Raw genomic sequence first — 21,557 nt, 5'->3', positions numbered from 1 at the left:
AACCAGAACTACCTTGACGTTGGCAATTGACCATCTGTTATTTGGGAAATTGGCCTTCTGTGAATTTTTTTGGCGATCGGCCGTCTTTGATTTTTGGCAATTGGTCATCTGTTTATTTTCGGCAACTGGCCAACTTTTATTTTTGGTAATTGGAAATCTTATGGAATTTTATGAGTATTATGGTATGGGACATATGCTCATAGAATCTTAACATTGAGATTAATGAGAATTTTATCGTGTGCGGGATTATTGGTGAACAAAATTTTTACGTGAGTGGCGTATGAGAGAATCGAAGCTTGCCAAGTGAAGATGGCCAAGCGGGTCCAAACCAGACCTGCTGGAAGCAAAAATTCTCTAATCCGTCACAATCATCCACACAAGTTCAAGACTGATGATAAAGAGCTGATCCTTTGTCTTTGGCGTCTAGTTTTACCCTCAGAAAACTAATACAGTTTACATCTTTAATAGAAATATTTTTCTCTTTTTCCTTAGATCTTTAATTTTCCAACTATATCATTCTTTGTTAGTTTTTGAAGATCGTTTGTTGTTGATGGTAAAAACCTGAGAATTTGACAAACAATATCTTTCTCTAGAATAGTTCTTCCCAACAAATATGAGGAGTTAACTATCAGAGAGATTGTTTGGTTAAATTCATCACAGGTATCATCATCGGACATACAAAGGGTTTCCCAATTAGATGCTAAGTTTTGAAGCTTTGTTTCTTTCTCTGTGGTATTCCATTCGACTAGAGTCTCTAATATATCCCAAGATTTTTTCGAAGTTTCGCATGTAGTCACATGATGTTGAAGATCTTGGATTATGGCATGTATAATACCATTCAATCCATCAGAATTATACCTTGCAATACTGATTTTGCGTCATATTCACTAATATCCTTGGCAGAGGTTACACCGTTTACAGTAATTGTTGGACGAGTATAACCTTTGATAACCTTCACCCATGTATTGAAATCACTATCTTATAAGAAGGTGGACGAGTATAACCTTTGACAACTTTCACCCATGTATTGAAATCACTATCTTATAAGAAGGAACGCATATCTATTTTCCATCATAAGTAATTAGTGCCATCAAGTCCTGGTGGTACATAAATTGAACTTGGTTGATACAAGCTCAAACTCATGTCTATAGGCTCCTATGCTACAAACACAGACTTATTAAGTCTTTACGGTGTTTGCCTGCTCTGATACTAGTTTAAAAAAGGAGGATAACTAGTACATCACCAACTTTTTCGTTCGGGATCCTATATGAACAAACCTTGTACAACATACACGTTCGATTATGAAATTGTATATATAAAATTGTTTCAACAAGGTAAACCTAATATATAAACGAGTTGTTGATAGATACATATGTGTCTAATTTGTTCCCAATTTTTATAATGTTGGAACTCAATTTCGTGCTAATATTATGTTTATATGCATTTATAGGTATTTTTCAGAAACAAACATTTTTGGAAAATTTGGCTTGAAAATGTGATAAAAGGCACCCGGATAAGTGATAAAGGCACCCCAGGAAATTACCCAGGACTCCCCCAAATTATTAAAGGCGCCCAGAGAGATTGCTAAAAGGACACCCGTTCCGGATAAGGTGCAGACCACTTTCTTCCCCAGAATTTTGGCGTGAAAACTAATTTAAACTTGTGATATTTTTTGGCAGAAGATTTGGCGAGATTTTATGGGAGTTTTTCTCGGTATTTGTTGGGTATCGACCTTTTACGGATTAACAAGGGTACTAATTGATTAAAAAGAAGATTTCCATCGATTTAGGGTGCAACGGGGCAGAGAGAAGTTACGAGACTTGTTGTTCCTTTACTGTTTGGAATACGAACCAAAGGAATTGTTCCAAATACGTGACTTATTCATAGGTCAGAGGCGTGGGAATACATACGGAACTAGGTGAACTATAGGTTTAGTTGCTTGGTCTCAACTATACGAAGTTGGTTTAATTTTGTGTAGCGGCTTAATCCTGAGAGTATTCAATTATGGACAAGGTCCCGGGGTTTTTCTGCATTTGCGTTTTCCTCGTTAACAAAATCTTGTTGTGTCATTTACTTTATATTTCCGCATTATAATTGTTTTATTATAATTAAAGTAAATTACACAAACGTTAATTTCCTATTTACTTGATAAGCAATCTTATTGTGTTTGATTAAGTCCGAACCTTTTTATCAAGTAAACATATTGTATTGTCTCGATATCGTATCCATAGAGGATCACACGAAGTGTGAACCGATTAGTTGCATTGTCTCGACTCAGTCCATAGACAATCACTTTCGGAGAAAGGACTTATAGGTAGGAAAAGTTTTAGCTTGAGGTATATTTGGATACCCTCGCCTTTTCATACTTAAACTCATATATCACTCAAAAGTCTATCTACTCTATCTCCTATTTGAGACAAAAGTCGTATAGCTATATAGACTTTGATTATACACATTTGATATTTCGAGATGAGTTTAACTCGCTTACATATTTCTCGAAATATGTGTTGTAAGCTTTCGCTTTAACCAAATTCATCTTATATTCTTTATGAAAGTCAAAAGATGATCATGTGAAAATCGCCTGGTAACATCTTACATGATTTGTGTGAGACAGTCATTTGATGTAGACACATAATGTTTCGTATTGATCATTCGATCACTTGAAAATTGCTTTAAATCTAATAGTTTGTGTGAGACAGCTATTGTCTTCTTCTAAGAATGTTTCAATGATTAAAATGATAGTTTAGAACAATTAACCACGATTTGATATAGCACAGTATGCGTACTTGTATGCTAAACTGTTGCAAGTTATTCCAAGTTCGGGAACCATAGTATGCATACCCGTATGCGTACTGGTTGGTTAATGAAAGTCCGGGAACTTAGTATGCATACCCGTATGCGTACTGGCGTAAAGTTCATGTCCGTAAATTCAACTGAGTTTGGAGGTATGCATACCCGTTCGCATACTGGTGAACCCAAACTTAGTTCGGCCACTTAGGTATGCGTACCCGTTTGCATACTTGAGTAGGTTATGTTCTAAAATCGTTTTGTTCATGAACTAATACATTTATATATTAAGGAATGCAATCTTTTACAAACCGTGGCTATAATGTTCATGAATTGATTCGAGTGAATCAAAATCGATTTTTCTTCAATTGTATCTTATATACTTCTATGAGAATATAAACAATTCAACAACTCTAGAACTAGTTTCATTTGAGTCATTTGAACTAGTTATGGTTAAGATGAATAAGGTTGATATGAAAGTGTTCATATGGATAACTTCGGTTAACTATTTTTGAGACAACAAGGTACACATGTTTAGGTACGGTTACTCATATCTAAATGAAGTCACTTTTCATTTGTGTGTAACAAGCTAAGTTCGATCTAACAGTTGAATGCTATTATCTTGAGTCTAATCAGGTTTTCATCTAACGGTGAATATTGAATGCTTTGTTACCAAGGTAGCATTGATTGTAAACCCTGATTTGAAGACTATATAAGGGAGAACTCTAGCAACTGGGAAACCTAATCCCCACACTCCTGTGTGATACTAGTTGCGACTGGAGTCGATTCTCCTTTAACCTTAAGTTTTTCCAAAACCCTGTAGGTTAACGACTTGAAGACTTCATTGGGATTGTGAAGCCATACCCAACTATTTTCTCTGTAGTTGCGTGTTCTGATCTTGCTGTTTTCTACCCAACTATTTGCTCGAGATTTAATCTCCGATAGGAAAGATAAAAAGTAGTCACAAACATCTTTGTCTCATCATTTGTGATTCTACAATATCTTGTTTCGCTACCATACGATTAAGATTATTGTGAGGTGATTGATATTACTAGGTTGTTCTTCGGGAATATAAGACCGGTGCATCAATTGGTTCCTGTTCACCTTGATTTATCAAAGTACGGAACAAAACTCATAGGTATTTCTTTGGGAGACAGAATTATCTATTCAATAGACTTTTCTGTGTGAGACAGATTGGTTTACCAAGTCTTCGACTTTGGTTCGTATCAACTCTTAGTTGTGGGTAAAATCAGTTAAGGGAATCAAGTGCGCAGAGTCCTGTTGGGATTCAGAGGCGTAAGGAACGCGACTGTACCTTGATGAGTGTGAGATTGCTTAGGGCTCAACTACATTCCAGTCAGAAGTTAACTTGGAGTAGGCTAGTGTCTGTAGCGGCTTAATACAGTGTGGTGTTCAAATCTGGACTAGGTCCCGGGGTTTTTCTGCATTTGCGGTTTCCTCGTTAACAAAATTTCTGGTGTCTCTGTTATTTCTTTTCCGCATTATATTTGTTTATATAATTGAAATATCACAGGTTGTGCGTAGTTCAATCAATTAGATAATCCAACCTTTGGTTGTTGATATAAATTGACTGACACTTGAACATTGGTCTTTGGTACCGTTCAAGTTGTTTCTCATAATAATCAGGCTCGCGGATTTCTATCTGTTTGATTTGCTGATTACATTGTGAAACAGAGATACAACTCTTGGATATATTTCCATTGATTGAGTCTGACTGTCTAGTTGATTCTCTTGGAATTATATTAGAGTTCGTCCATACAGATTGCCTAAACGAAATATTGGGTGAGGTTGTTAGACCCCCGCTTTTTCAGTTCTAAACTCTGATCAAGGATCAGATGAAGAAACTCGATATTAATTTTCATATTTTTTCTTCAAATCCTTTAAAATCAAACCTCGGAAACTTTGAGATCAACTCGAAATCGAACTAAAAAGCTTATGAGAAGATTAAACTTACTTTTCGATACGCTTATGTTGATATTTCTCTTCAGTTTCTCTTAGCTTCAGTCTCGAGCTCTGGAACGGAAAGAGAAAATTTTACAAATGATCTGGTTCAACTTCTATTACTCACATTATATCGAAAGGGTAATATTGGTATTAAATAAATCGGGTGACATCATCGAATGGGAAATCTTTAAAATGAAGTCCCAAAATTAAAAGTTTACCTAGAAATATTAAAATCTGAAAGTGCGGAGTTGATCGCGAAGGATCCATTTTGTGGGGTTTCTAAATGTTAAACCCTAATAGTAATCGGTTTACAATAGTTTTCACATATTGAAATGCAATGACGATGAAATCGGATCAAGTCAATTAACAAACGCAATTTACAAACTGAAAAGAAATTATCAGCAACACAACTAATTAAGCTGAACCACATGATGGATTGAATGCCAAACAAGAAAACAAGAAGCAGAATCTTGTTTCGGAATTTTATACTAGAAAAATTGAGCATTTGTACTCGGTAAAAAGTTGGCTAAAAAGCCATAAAAAAAATTCAGGAAGGTGAAAGTGGTACTGTGACTGATTCAGATGAGCAGAGATGGGTTCGCTGTGAAGAGACTAATGATGGAGATTGTTGCTATATTTGAGTTCAGACGGTTCAGTTAAGGTTGAATGAGATCAAGACTTACAGGGAAGATGGCCAGAAATTGAAATGGAATGGTGGTGATTGTGTTTGTCTGAGATATGGGAATGAATGCATATTTCTTCAAAATAGAAACACATGCAACTAATTTCTTCAAAATAGAAACACATGCAACTAAAGCTGTACAAAAAGAAGAATCAGCTACTATCTGTTAATAAAACCGACCACAAAACTTCATAATATCCCATTCACACCTACTAAGACTAGGCTAATACATCTACCTTCTTTTATTACACAATACTATACTACTATGCTATATATATATATATATATATATATATATATATAGAGAGAGAGAGAGAGAGAGAGAGAGAGAGAGAGAGAGACTGGTATTCCTTTTTATACATTCTACCAAAATGAATATTCGAGCATTCTTCCAACCATCAAGAAGATCTCATGCATTTCCACACCCCTGAAAAAGCCATCGCCCCCATTGAAACCACTAGCACAAGGGCAATTGAAACATACAAGTAACTTAACCCCCATGTTGGAGCAGCCTTCACAGATACATTCTGTGTTTTTCGATTTCTGCTTGTAGTTTCAATATCATCCTTAGATCTTGATCTTGATCTCTCGGAGGAGCTTGACTTCTTATCTTCGGAGCTTGTACTGATGTTAGTTACGGAAGAGACAGACATGTTCTCTTTATTCACCTCAAAGGTCGAGGTTTTTGTGTTAGTAGACTCTGTAGCCTCTTCCAAAACCTGCAAGCAGATTTTTTTTTACCATGGTCACATTCAATACGGATAAAATGAGATAACAAAATTTCAAAAACTATATTTGCTTGATAAAATGCTTACATCAGTTGCTGTTGGTTTAGAATCATTCTCTTGTGAATTGCTGTTAAAGTCTCGTCCCTTGAACGAGAGTACTCTTCCTCTACGAGGAAGTTTCTTTTGTAGACGAATCCTTCTCGGGGCCGAGCCCTGAGCCATAAAGTTCTGCGAACTTGATTGCAACTGCCCATGGCCGACACTGATGTTGTTCTCAAGGTTATTGTTCTGATGGACTACAAGATTATCCAATGGATAACAGAAATTTTCCATGGTTGAATCAGCAGAGGAAGCAGCTTCTTGGCCAATAGTTTCGTCCTTGATGAAACCCATATTTCCATAACTCCCACCATAACTGGTTCCAACACTGTCATACGCAAAAGCAGTTTGTATCTGTGGAAAATCGTTTGCGCTCGATGGCTCAGTAAACCACCATGCGTCCTTCAAACTCAAAGAATTCTGCACACAAGGACAAGATGTGGAAAGAGTCGGATGATGATTAGTTAATGACCCAGTCGACGAAACAAAAGAATCTCAAGGACTAAAAAACACTTGATACTAAATCACAAGTTTTTGTGGGATTATACCACCAACGTATTATATATACTGGGATTGGTCAAAAATTCTACCTGTGCTTGTGCCACTTCAGTGTCTGTGTCACTGCATGATCCACTATCCTTGCCAGATGCATAGATCTGAGGTCTAGCTTCTAATGAAGTAATATGAACACCGAATGGGCCGTCCTCAAGACCTGAGTTCTTCAGACTAGTGGAATCTTCGCACGAGTTCTCATCAAGGTTATTGAGAACTTCATCCAAAAAGTTTGAAACAGATGTATCGTCCATACAATCCTGAAGCAGCATCCCGTTGTACTCATTGCTGAAGTCATTGGCAAAATTGAAAGCCATGTCATACGATCCCAATTCAGCTTGCATCTGCGATTGCAACGGTGAGAAAACCTTGGAATCCAACCGCTCAAGTATGGGGACCGTAGAAATCCTTGAATCATCGTGCGGTACTGGATTTACCTGAAAAAGTGATAACAAACAAGATCTTTTTTAGCCTTTGCGTATACGGCAAAAGTGTGATGCACAAAAACACTACGGAATTACTGAGTTCCATAAAATAATTAAGAAATATGAAATATTATATAGAATAAATAAGAAACAGAAACGCCAGAGTTCCTCCTTACCTCGCAGACACCTTTCACCGTTACACGATCTTCCACATCAGAAGCAGTGTTACTGTTGCAGTGGCTCTCTTCAACTAGATCATTGGAGGCGGTGTTATCTGGTTTATCAGCCTCCGTATCAAACTGCTGCTTTCTGATTTGAAGATTTGATCCCGACGTTTCTTGGACCACTGTATGGCTTGAAGGTACCTCTTCGAGAGAAGATTTGGTTGGAGTAGGACATGAACCAGTAGGTTCCATATCATCTCCATTAGATTCAGTCTCCTCGTCTGGCTTGTAAAATAGGCGGCAGAGAACAAAGGACCCCTACAGGAAGTGGAAAAACAAAAGGAAGACTAATTAACTAACGGGTTAACACTTGTGCAATATATATTACAAAACCGAAATCCTTAAATAGCAAACAAAATTAACATTGACAAGGATAAGGACAAGGACACCGTTGAAAGTTCAATCCATCAGTTTTTACTTTCCAAATATTCAGAAGATATACTCATATTGTTACTCATGTATAATGTTAAAGACCATATCCTAACCTGGTTTCATATACTGTAAACTAGCTTGCGATAAGCATTTTGAGAACTGACGGAGTAAGCAAAAACGATATACTAAGATAGGTGGCCTGGAGTTTAAAGTGATTCCATCACCAACACCTCGTGCTGCTAAATGACACAGATTTCTGAAAATATATCCATTTTTTGGCTCTATGAAATGTAGTTTCACAAGATGTCACAAAGATGAAGTCAGATTAGGTTAAAACACTACAAAAACCAAATTTTAGTTATACCAAAAGCTAATCACTATAGAAATTTTAACCAACTAGACAATTAGAGAGTAAGAAATCATACCGGTCCAGAGTTCATCCGGTATTCGTGCATTTTCCAAGGGGTTCTATCACCATGAGGAGCTCTACCTCGGTAGAAAACTAGGGTTTTCTTCATACCAATCAAATTGGAGTTAGATTTAATAGTTCTATCCTTTCCAGTGGCTTTCCAATATCCAGCTTCAGTTGCTCTATTAGAACGACGACCATTCGGATACTTACGATCTCTTGGGCAAAAGAAGAACCACTCCATATCAGGAGATTTTATCACAGACAAATCTGAAAACAAAACCAAATAAAAAAAATTGCTCAATTTCAACAAAACCCTAAAAATATGATTTTGGATATTTAATCAAGAAAATTTCAGAAAACCATTGATTTAATAATATCAACAAATAATTTAAGGAGAGGAAAAGGGTTTTGCTCTTACTAGGTAAATCCCAAGGTTCCCACTTGCAAACATCAATTTCACGAATAGCTTCTACATCGGATTCTCTCCCCTTGATCTTCAACCTCAAATAATGATTCACTAATTCTTTATCTGTTGGACTAAATCTGAATCCTAAAGGCATAGATTCTAAAGATATTACCGCCATCTTTTTTTTACTCTTTGTATAACAAAACCAAAATTAAAAATCACTACCAAAATTTAATCAAACCAAATAAGAAGAACAGAACCCAGAAATTTGTAAACTCTAAAATCTAAAGGAATCAACTTCAAATCAAAAACTTTAATTTTCTCTCTCGCTTCTTTCCATGTTTTCTGTAAATGACGAAGTAGAAAAAAGAGCTCTGAAGTAGAAGACCAAGTGGAGACGCGTTTTATTCCCCTAACGATTACCCATGCTCAGTTATACCCTTACCGTTATCCATAACTACGGTAATACCACGCCAGTATAAGTAAAATCGTCAATATTTGGACGTGGTAAATATGGGTAAATTAGGGTAAACAAAAGTAAAAATTGTCACTAAACGAATAAGAATATGCCACGTAGGATCCCTAAAGTCATCCTTTCCGTACTGGGACCGGTTGCGTGTATAGTGCGCGTAATACTGTATATGAATCTTCCAAGAAGGAGACGAGTTTTGCTTCTTCGTGTTGTAGTGTGATCAGGATTCTGTGCTTTGCGGCGTATGAAATTAACCATCATATTTCCATAGGACACATCGGTGTGCCAACGAGGTCCAATAGTCAACTTTTTTTTTTTTTTTTTTTTTTTTAAATAATAATATTAGATAAAAATACTAAACTCCAATAGCGTACTACTACATTAATTTAACAGGTTGTAGTGCTAGCCAAGGGAGCCGAAGTGGATGAGACTGAAATTATATCGCAAGGGGGCAAGCTAACTCTACCTTCCACGTCAAATTCTATAATATTGCACCATTGGGGACTCGAACCTGGGATCTCCTGAAGCGCATCAATTTTTGAGGAACATGATGACCAGCAGAGCTAGCTATCCTTTTTTCTTTTTTTGAAGCATGAAATTTATCAAATAATCCTAATATTAGGAGAAATGAGACAGTTTGATCATATTGACTTGGTCAAATATTTTGTTGGTATTCTCTTTGTATAGTATAATATTACGCGTTGGTCCAAAATATTATTGTTTAGTTCTATGATGGACAATACCTCATAAAATTAATTTATTGTAATTATGATAAGATCCTTTATATCCATTTATATAGTGATCTATTAAGAAAGAAGAAATCAGTTTCAAATTTATTTTCTCTCTCCTCTCTAGTCTCATCTCAGTTTTCGGAGAGTTTTCTTTTCTGCTGCTCAGCTGCTGTGAATTTTTTCTAGGGTTACGAAGATTGAACTAGACCTATGAAGATTTGATTTGATTACGAAGATTGATTCGAGGAAAGAGATTAATTTGATTTTTGATTATGAAGATTGATTCAATTACAGAGATCAATTCGAAGAAATTTTTTTTTGGAATTCTTCTTGTTTCTGGTGAGTTTCATACTAATTCTTGTCGATCTTTATGATTTAGTTGAAATCAGTTTTTTGCATTGTAGATTTGTGTTATGAATCATGTTCAGTTTTTGCACTACTGATCATTTTTTGTATTTTTATAGATCATCGAAAATGTTCAGTTCATTATGAATCATGAACCGTTTTGTGTTTTTTCGTGATCTATGTTAATTTTCAGAAATAGTTGTTCCTTTGTTTTGACATCTGTTTGGGAAGATTATATTTTCATCGTAGATTAGTCGATTACTTGTTGTTTTTATGAGTTTTGAGTTATTTATTGGTATGTGAAGATTACTCTATATTAGATTTGTTCGAATCATTTGTTTTGTGCAGTTCATGAGTTAGGTTTTTTTACCATCAGTTTGATTTGATTAATTTTTGTTATTAAGAATAAGGTGTTTATTTGAAAGAATGAACTCTTTTTGTTAAGAATAAGGTGTCCATCTGAAAGGATGAACTCTTTTGTTAAGAATTAGGTGTTCATCTGAAAGAATGAAACTCTTTGTTCAGAATAAGGTCTTCATCTGATAGAATAAACTTTTTTTGTGTGTGTCATTTTATGTAATGACTCGTCCCTCCACCGATACTGTCCCCACTTACCCACTTCGGTTATCTGGCAGTGTGGGGTTTTGAACGGGCATCGCTGCAGTAATCCGGCAGAAACTTCTCGGGAGGTCACCCATCCCTGGATTACTCCCGCCTGAGCACGCTTAAATGCAGAGTTTTCTGCCAACTCTGGAACCAATTGTGCTGAAAAGGCCTCGGTATAATGTGGACGTTCCTTGCCTCTTGTGAGACCAGTATCTGCCATAACATCCCAGCATACTCTCCCACCCAAGCACGAGCGTACCGTCCCTAGTTGTATCCCAAATAACACCGATATTGTTCCCACTTACCCACTGCGGATATCCACCAGTATGGGATTTTTAACGGCACTACTGCGGACATCCAACAGCAGCTTCCCGAGAGGTCACCCATCCTGTGACTACTCCCGGCCAAGCACGCTTAACTAAGAAGTTTTTCCCACATCTCAGTCAAGTGAGCTCATCAGGCCTCGGTGTTAAGAAAGGACAGACCATTATTTATATTCCATTCATCCAACCACTCTGAATATCGGGGTATTACATTTTAAATATTGAAATCTGGTCTATATTTTTTGTTTGAGTTCATTTCTTTGTGTGCACCTTCATATTTTGTTTTTCCAGCTTTAGTATGTTTCTCCCAAGCTGTTTTGCAGTCATGCACTATAAAGGACATGTCATTCCTGTTGAAGTTTTTCTACAGTATTTGCTTAATGATTTGAAAATGTATGCTTGTGATTATTGGAGATCCTTGACTCCTCAGATTAGGGCCGTTCCTGATATCCTTTTGCCCCGAAGTAATTTTTTCTTTTTGCCTCCATTCACATGAACTTAATTATGTTCGCATCATTTAAAGTGTGGGTTAACTATCTTTTTGTATTTTTTTATTTGAAGAGATTTTATATGAGTTTTTTCCAAGTGGAGGAAGCTAGAATTTCAGTATTACCGAGAATAAACTTTTGAAATACAAAGTTGATACCTAAATACTAGGCGGTCGAAGCCCGCCAAAATTTTTTGGTTTTTTTTGCCGATAACAACGAGTATTAGTTACATATTGTTCGGTAACATTACATTTCGGAAGCACAAAAATTTAACTAACTGTAAGAAAATCTAAACTAAAAAAATTATCTGAAACATCATGTATACTAACAAAAAATACGCCAAATCAGTATTATTTTTCTATAAAAAAAAACCTATGTATATAATTTTTTAAATAGATTCGATTGAATTACCAGTAAATTAAAACTTTGATTCTTTAAAATCAATCAACTAATAAGAAGAAATAATACTACAAGGGATCAAACAAAAGAATAAAAAACAATCTAACAAGAAAGAAGAAAACCTTTAGAGTCATAATTAACACCATTAAACATCTATCTCTATAATTCATAGGTCCCTGATAATTTTTTGTTGGATATAAACCTCCAGATGTGAAACATGTTTATTGTTGCCCCCTTCCCTTGTTGCCCCAAAGTGGGGCTTGTCCTGCTTACCCCTCAGGACTGGCCCTGCTCGGATCATAAATTTTAGTCATGGTGAAGGTTGTGAGAAAGTATTTATCAGTTGTGATTTGGCTCTCCAAGGTCTAGTTATTATTTCCTGTTTGAGCATCTTACACATTTTGATTTGTCAGTTAAGGAGGTTTTTCATGGTGTTGCTTCCAACTCTTCCTCTGGTATTTTTTGCAATGTCTCAGTGATGATGAATCATGTAGTAAGTTACTGAGACTATAAATATTAAATACCTGACTGAAGGGCATGAGGTATTAAAACCTCTTTTGTCTGATGGTTGGGAAGACATTTTTAAAGGTCCTAGTCAAGATTTTCATGGTGATGTTGAAGAAGTACGTTTTAGCTATCCAAAAATATTGTATGTGTTAGAGCATTACTCGGTTGAACTCACAAGTGTTGCTATCTCAAGCTTGTTGTCAAATTTAGTTGATCAAAACTATATCTTCATTTCAAGTCTGCATTTAGTCAAGTCTCGGATTAGGATTAGGATTAGAAGTGTGTAGTTGAGTATCAGACATCACTGTGTTCAACCGTTTGAAGGCGAAGATCAATTGAAGACATTTGGAGAACTTCATTGATAGACACATTTTTGTGTCTGAGTTTTCCTCAATTTTCTGTATTGTTGGTACTCGATTTTGTACTTATTATGGTGTTTTGTGTGTTTGTGGGTGTTTTGGGGCAATAAATATTTTTGGAAAAATCGGCTCGAAAAGTTGACTAAAGCCCCCGAAGGACATTTGCTACTCGGACCCCCATTTTGGATAAGGGGTACCTCAATACTAAGGGGCACCTTTTCTGCTATTTACACCCTAGGGCGCCAACTGTTAACCGCACCCCATTATTGGTTAAGGGGCATCCATTTTCTTTCTCGTGAAGAACTGTTTTTGGCGGGAAAGATAAGTTCAAATTTTCAGTTCGTGCGTAATTTTCAAGGATGATTTTGGACGAGATTCTTTGCAACTTCTTCTTGGATTTTGTTTAGATTGGGCCTGTTTCATCCAAACAGCGCTAGCAATTCATTCTGATTCGAGAAATAGCAAGAACATGGCAGTGATAGTTATCAGGATATTTGGTTGATACGTATTGCATGGGAGAAGATTTTCTTCTTTACTCAACAAGATTCGACTCTATCAATCCAAGATATAAAGGGAGAGCCAGCTCATAAGACACCTACAGGAAGAAAAAGGAAGATTACGATTAACTCGACAAGACAGAGGTTGAAGTACTCTCGGTATTCTTTTGGGAAACTTTTCATGAGGCTGTTGCGTGTTTAGTGCTGATTGAGACGAGTATTTCTTGTGATGGAGTGTGCAGCCTTCGAATCGATGCATGAGAATCTGAATCAGAGAAAGATAAGGAAATAAAACCCGTGTATTGATGAAAGAATTATGAGAGGATTATTGGCATTTACTGCGATATTTGATGATCTCTGTCGAGTATAAAAAGGGTGATAGGGGTGAGAATAGAGCAGAAATTCGGGAGTTGCAGAGCTTGTCTCTGCTGCTGCCATTGAAGAAGAAGAACACAGAACAACAGTTAAAAACAGTCGCAGAAACCGTTACCTATAATTTCAAATTCAATAGCTTTGTAACAATTTCTGTAACAATTATTTCGAATTCGCAACAGTCTGTTAGTGTTTCTCTGTGACACTGGATTCTGTAACAATTATAACTGCTACAAGCACATTGCTTTATACTTTTTATCCTTGCAAACACCTTTTTGAGCAATGAAAAATTCCTTTGAGTGTGTTTCTACCATGCGGAGCTAGAACCCATCTCTGAGACGACGGAGGAAGACGAATTTCATACATTGGTAAAATTATTTAATTCTTTTTAAGACTTTTGCATTAATTTTAATTGAAGTATGATTTGAATTAATTGGTTGTCATTTAATTTGATGAGGTATGCTTAGCTTAAATGTTTTGACACGTCATGCTTAGGATTTACAACTAATATTTTGAGAATCTACCTTGGAAAAATCAGAGGCCATGTTAATTTTATTTATCGAGCTTTATTTGTTGAGAATAATAAATTGAACCCTATGTTATGAATTCGACGAAATCCTAGTCCCAGTAACTCTCTTCATCCTGTGATAATATCTTGTATATATTTTTCTTTTATTTTCTTTTATTAATTCTTAAAATCAATCTCATCAAGTCCGAGTGAAAGACAACCTATTTACCACTATCTAAAATTCGAGCATTCATCAGCAAAAGGTATGTGAAGACTGAACCAACCTATTACTCAACTTTTCATCATTCTATCTATGAGACTAAGTCGCATGACTAAGTGGACTTTTATAGCACTGCACAATAAAAAAATTGAGTCAGGTTTATCATGTTAATTATTCTCGAAATATGAATGACTAAGCTTAAGAAAATTTATTCAAAACTTGATGAATTTGGTTAGGAACAATTTATTGTTTATGACCTAAATCATGATTCAAGTTAATCATTTGAAAATAACCTGGAATAGTGATACGTGTTGTTAGAGCATAGCTCGGTTGAACCCACCAAACGTTGGTATGTCAAGGTTGGTTGTCATATTTTAGTATCAAAACTCATCTAGAGTCGCTTGATTAAATACGAGAGTCAACTTTGTTTAGGTTAGACTATAAAGTCTAGGAATGTTGAGACGTACAAGTATTACTCTGAAAACCTGAAGAAAGTGAAGAAATAACTACTCCAACGACAACATCATCCTTCCTCTTGAGGTTAGTAATATTGACTTGATCTTGTTTTCATTCATAACGTATCTTTCAAGTCGTTTTAGATTGAAAACATAATATGCGAGGATATAAACATATGAAACTCTAGTGTTAGACTTGGTCATAATAGTATGATCAAAGTATTAAGGAATTATATTATGAAGTATTTGAACTTCGTAAATACGACATCGACATAATCTATTGCATTTATTTACTTAATTATGTTTTCATTATATAGGTGTCATTTCATCCTAGAAAACTATGTATTATTGTTAGAGCACTGCTCGTCCGAACTCGCAAGCGTTGCTATCTCAAGCTTGTTTGTCTAGTTTAATTGCCAAAACTATAAGTCTTGATTTCTAGTCTACTTATAACTATGTATTGGATTAGGATATAATGTGTAGTTGAGCTTTAGACTTCACGGCATTCATTGATTGAAGACAGAAAACTACTAAGGGGAGCTTGTGGAACTTCATCAACAAAAGGTATGTGGAGACTTGAACTCATTTATCACTCAGAAGTCTATTTCAATTCTATATCCTATTGAGAGAAAAGTCGTAAAAAAGCGGGGGTCTAACAACCTCACCCAATATTTCGATTAACAATCTGTATGGACAAACTCCAATATACTTTGAAGAGAATCAACTAGACTCAATCTTAATAAAATATATCAAAGAGTTATACCTCTCTTTCTTGATTCAATTCTTTCTCAAGCAAATAGAAATCTGCGAGTCTAATTGAATACAAGAGAAATCACTTGAACGGTACCAAAGACCAATCTTCAAGGATCAATAAATTTCAATCAACAACCAAAGGTCGGATTTCCAATTGATTGATTCAAACACACAACCTGTGATATTTCAATTATATAACAAAATATAATGCAGAATAGAAATAACACAGACACCAGAATTTTGTTAACGAGGAATCCGCAAATGCATAAAAATCCCGGGACCTAGCCCAGATTGAATACCACACTGTATTAAGCCGCTACAGACACTAGCCTACTACAAACTAACTTCGGTCTGGACTGTAGTTGAACCCCAATCAATCTCACACTGATTCAAGGTACAGTTTCGCTCCTTACGTCTCTGTTCCCAGCAGGATACTACGCACTTGATTCCCTTATCTGATCTCACCCACAACTAATAGTTGCTACGACCCAAAGTCGAAGACTTTAATAAACAAATCTGTATCACACATAAAAGTCTACAGAATAGATAAATCTGTCTCCCACATATAAACCTACAAGTTTTGTTCCGTATTTTGATAAATCAAGGTGAACAGGAACCAATTGATAACCCGAACTTATATTCCCGAAGAACATCCTAGTATTATCAATCACCTCACAATAATCTTAATCGACGCGGCGAAAGAAGATATTGTGGAATCACAAACGATGAGATGAAGATGTTTGTGACTACTTTTCTATCTTGCCTATCGGAGATATAAATCTCAAGCCAATCGTTACGACTGTATTCAAAATGATAAAATCAGCAAGATCAGATCACACAACTACGAGAAAGTAGTATCGTTCTGGCTTCACAATCCCAATAAAGTCTTTAAGTCGTTAACCTAGTATTTAAGAAGAAACCAAAGGTTAAAGGAGAATCGAATCTAGCTAATACAACTAGTATCACACAGGAGGTGTGGGGATTAAGTTTCCTAGTTGCTAGAGTTCTCCCTTATATAGTCTTTCAAATCAGGGTTTGCAATCAATGTTATCTTAGTAACAAAGCATTCAATATTCACCGTTAGATGAAAACCTGATTAGATTCAAGCTAATATCTTTCAACCGTTGGATCGAAAACTTATCTTGTTACACACAAATGTAATGTACTATTTTGGGTTTATGTAACCGTACCCAAACATGAACATTTGTTGGTTCAACAATAGTTAACCAAATGGTTAGCCATATGAGCACTTTCATATCAACCATATTCTTCTTCACCATAACTAGTTCAAATGGATCAAATGAACTAGTTAGAGAGTTGTTCAATTGTAAGGAAATCTTATGTAACTACACAAGAAACAATCGAAGCAAAAACGATTTGATTCACTCGAATCGGTTCATGAACTTTATAGCCACGGTTTGCAATTTGCATTTCTTAGTTAATATAGATGAGTTCATAAACAATCGTCTTTAGATATAACCATCTTAAGTTCGCATACTTAGTTCGCGGACTTAAGTTCCCGGAAGGAGTTCTCAAACTCCAGCATATTTTCTCGGGTCGATAACTTTCGCCAGTTCGCGGACTGAGTTCACGGCTCTTGTTCCGGTTTTCTTGATCAACAAAGTTCGCAAACTTCGGTTCAAGGAAAAAGGACTTATACATATATGTTTTGCCACACAATGCTTATATGCATCATTGGTTATATGATCTAAACTCTCATTTCAATCATTGAAACATTCTTAGAGGACGTTATATAGTTGTTATTCACAAACCATTTTTCGTCAAAGCCATTTTCAAAGTGATTGAAACATAACATGACTTTCGTCACTAGGTTAAGATGAACTTGGCCAAAGCAAAAGCTTACCGACACATATTTCGAGAAATATATAGGCGAGATAAACTCGGCTCGAAATAGCAAATGTGTATAATCAAAGTCTATATAGCAAAACGACTTTTGTCTCAAGATAGGAGATAGAGTAGATAGACTTTTGAGTGATAGATAAGTTCAAGTCTCAACATATTTTTTATTCGATGAAGTTCCACCAGTTCCTTGAGTAGTCATTCGTCTTGTATGATGATCGCCATGGAGTTCTTGAGCTCAACTACACTTTTTATTTTGTCCGAGACTTAGCTATAGTAGACTAGAAATCAAGACTTATAGTTTTGATCACTAACATTGACAAACATGCTTGAGATAGCAACGCATGCGAGTTCGACCGAGCAGTGCTCTAACAATCTCCCCCTTTGTCAATTTTAGTGACAAAACTATCAACACATATGGAATACAAAAAATAAATGAATTAACTTTTGTAGCTCCTATTTCACATGCCTAATCTTCAGCATTACTCGAAATCTTCGTCACTTCCAAGTACTCCAATGATCCCAAAGGTTGTAAGTTCAGCATCATCGTTGTTGAAAATCCGTAGCTATAACAACAAGAAAACAAGAGTTCTCAATCATTGTTATACAGTGTCATAGTATCATTATACAATATCAAAGTTCAATTATATCACAACTTCGACAAAAATACTATGGTGATATGTATCACTCCCCCTTAGTCAATACTCCATCTCACATGGAAACCACTCCCCCTTACATAATGATCCGAAAACCATATGTATTTGTAGTATGATTACATATTAATTCTCCCCCTTTTTGTCAATAAAATTGGCAAGGGTACAAAAACGGGATCCTAATGAAATTTTCGAAAGAGACATTTCATGACCAAAAGAAAGCACATATCATCTTATTTAGATGCAATCATATAGACGAAGCTAAATGCATTCATCAAGGAGTTTATAAAGATACAAGATAACCCCTATAATATTCCACAGCTGCACTCCCCACAAAGATTTGGCAATTAAGCACAAGTTCAATTAAGAACTCCCCCCCCCCTATAATGTCATTCCCGAAAGAACAACAAGAGCGATCTTAATTTCAAAAGAAAAGAATGATTTCTTTGGACATAACAAATCACATACGAGTATGAATTTGAATCCAAAATACTTAATTACAATAACCACAAGAGAACCCATGATTAATTTAATCGGAAATGCTCAACATAAGTGAACTTATGGATACTCAAAAATACTCAATTAGATTAATCACAAGAGAATCCATAATTAATCTAATCAGAATACACAACCAAATTAACCATAAAAAGTAATCAAATTAATTGGTCATGCTCAACATAAGAAAACTTACGGAACAACAACTAAATAACCAAACGAGGATGATTAATTTGGTTGAACATGCCTCACGGAGCAACAACTAAGAATAACTCAGTCGATTGTGCTCAAAATAAGACACTTTATGGAACAACACAATATATGCACAAAAAATGTAGACCGGAGGTCGACCAAATATTGTGGAATAATCAAGGATTCGTTCTATTTTCCATCACCATTTGCACAATGACATACAATAAACATAATCCTTGTAAACAAAAGATTTTAACCTATCTTCCATCAATAATTGACATAATAGGCTTAACTTTTGTAATTGTCAAAAGTTCATTCCTTCTTTTATCAACACATACATATCGACATATAAAGGACTTATCTTTTGACAAGGTATGGGACAATCACAGTTCACGGACGTAAACACACGTATCCCATAACAAATTGCAATATATAAAACCATAAAGATTAATACTGCAAAACTTATCTTCCAAACAATTTTAGAATTTAAACCAATAAATCTAAAAACATGAAGATGAAAATGTTGGACATAGCTATGTGTAATCACAATAATGGCTATTCCAAACTCTAGTTATTCTTCTAAACAAAACAAGAAATAAAAGATTTACTAGGCATTAAGACCTTTGAAGAATTATTTATCGTCCCCGAACTCCTTGTCGTCAACAACCATTGGGACATAAGGTTCATGAAGATAGGAGTTAATATCAATAAACCTTCTTGATTGATGTCGAACCAGGGCCTTCTGAATCTCACGAGTCTTAAACACAAAAGCCTTTATTTGATGAATCTCCTTTTGCATCTCCTTCAACACTTCAAGAACATCATAACACTTCTGAGAATTTGAAGGAACAACTCTAGGCTTCCTCACATTCCTTATTTTTCTTTTCAATGTTGGAGCTAATGGAGATCTCTCTTTTTCCTTCATGATTGATGGCTTGACAATGATATTAACATCCTTTCCATCATAAGACATGGTACTTGGAGCATCCATAGGCGTATGGGTTTATGAGAGGAAATCACAATCTCAACAAGTAGTCTTGAGAAAAAAAGAAGTTTCAAGGAAGGAAAAAGGAATGTAGGGTTAACCTTTAACAGGTTCGTGCACGCACAATTCTGAACCCTAAATAGAGTAGAATTGTCGAGAATAACCCTCATTTACTGATAGACAGGGATTCCAAGAACAAAACTAAGAAAGGAAGAAAACAACCTTTTCCTAAAGCCTGAGAGGTACAAATCTTGTCTCTTTTGATCAGGCACATGAAACAAGATTTCCAAATCAACACAATCAAGTTGTGTTGCGGTGAACAACAATTTTTCCACCATTTTCTTCCTTTTTATAAAAACGACTTGACCATACTTTCTTCTCTAATGGTCTTTTTTTATCCTTGGAAACTAACTTCTTAGACGAAGATAAAATCCTACATACCTCAGCTGTCTTCTGAGCAAGTTTAAGCTTATTTGCTAATTGATTTGCTCTTCGTTGAAGTTTGTTGACGTGCCTCAATTGGTGTTTGTACTTGTAACACTTTGAAAGTTCATGACCCTTTAGATAACAATACGAGCACGTCAATCTAGGATAAAAGTCAGGCTTCTGAGATGTGCAAGCAGCTAGACACATGGTGGAACCTGAAACATTAATTACATATAGAGTTTCTAAAGAATGGGTCAATTTTTTCTTCCAGATTAGTTGGGTTTTCTTCTGAAAGAATATCAATATTGATGTATGTATTGCTACAATTATCAAAATCAATATTTTCACCAATTTCTCGTCTTCATTAGAATCATAGCTGTCAGACATTTCATCAAGAGTTGCAGCAAGACCTTTGTTCCCAATGTATTTTCTATGGTTTGGGCACTCGTTTGCAAAATGACCAAATCCCTTACACTTAAAGCACTGAGGCATATCCTCGTCATCAGTTTCATCTGTGTCCCTGTTTTTAGGAGGAATACGATTATGCGGTTTGACTGATGCTTTAGGCTTATCTATGGAGAACCGTTTACTTCTCTTCAACAGAAGGTCCATGAACTGTCTTGTGATCATCGAGATCGATTTATCAAGATCTTCATCTGATGAATCAGTCTCAGAGTGATCGTCTTCAGAGATATACACTTTTTTACTTTTATCAAGTAATTTAGTGTCTTTTAGTGCTTTGAACGCAACATCCTTAGATTTGGATGAATGTTCATGATCAAAGATCTTAAGCTTCCCAACCAGCGTATTTCTGAAGATATTATCTAGGTCATTTCCCTCAACGATGGCATGCTTCTTAGAGACGTATCTAGATGGCAGCAATCTGAGAATTTTCATCACAATGTCCTTTTCAGGAATAGTCTTACCAAAAGATGCATTAACAATTTCAGACACTTTGTGATTAAACTCATCAAATGTTTCTTCATCTGCCATACGAAGGTTTTCCCAATCGGAATTAAGGTTTTGAAGCCTAGCTTCCTTTTCACTGGTATTTCCTTCGAATACGGTTTCTGAGATATCCCAAGCTTCTTTAGACTTAGTGCAATTTGACACATGGTGCTGAAGATTTGGGGTAATGGCATTATGATGGCATTCAAACCGTAGGAATTTTGCTTTGCAGCAAGTATCTCGACAAGACTGTATTCACCAATATTCTTGGGAACGTTTACATTTCCTACTGCCACAACGGGAGCATCATA

General features: G+C 35.7%; 1 protein-coding gene across 1 annotated transcript; it reads right to left on the bottom strand.

Moving 5' to 3' along the window:
- Positions 1-5,510: 5,510 nt before the first annotated feature.
- LOC113297523 (NAC domain-containing protein 14-like) lies at positions 5,511-9,027 on the bottom strand. The gene is made up of 6 exons (XM_026546015.1): positions 8,665-9,027; positions 8,260-8,513; positions 7,415-7,720; positions 6,852-7,250; positions 6,250-6,681; positions 5,511-6,153 (listed from the first exon to the last, which is right to left on the bottom strand). Exons 1-6 carry the CDS (start codon positions 8,828-8,830, stop codon positions 5,833-5,835), a joined length of 1,878 nt encoding a protein of 625 aa, XP_026401800.1. The 5' UTR covers positions 8,831-9,027; the 3' UTR covers positions 5,511-5,832.
- Positions 9,028-21,557: the final 12,530 nt, after the last annotated feature.

The sequence above is a fragment of the Papaver somniferum genome, chromosome 7 (assembly GCF_003573695.1).
Source record: "Papaver somniferum cultivar HN1 chromosome 7, ASM357369v1, whole genome shotgun sequence".
Lineage (NCBI taxonomy): Eukaryota > Viridiplantae > Streptophyta > Magnoliopsida > Ranunculales > Papaveraceae > Papaver > Papaver somniferum.
Note: the sequence above shows the minus strand (reverse complement) of the source record. Positions and strands in the feature narration are given on the sequence as shown.

What these genes read in the sequence shown, in the direction of transcription:
- LOC113297523 (XM_026546015.1), bottom strand. Translation starts at nt 8,830, where the DNA reads ATGGCGGTAATATCTTTAGAATCTATGCCTTTAGGATTCAGATTTAGT. An exon ending in GGAACCTTGGGATTTACCTA is followed by an intron (nt 8,514 to 8,664) that starts GTAAGAGCAAAA and finishes TTTTGTTTTCAG; the next exon opens with ATTTGTCTGTGATAAAATCT. An exon ending in CTAAACCAACAGCAACTGAT is followed by an intron (nt 6,154 to 6,249) that starts GTAAGCATTTTA and finishes ATCTGCTTGCAG; the next exon opens with GTTTTGGAAGAGGCTACAGA.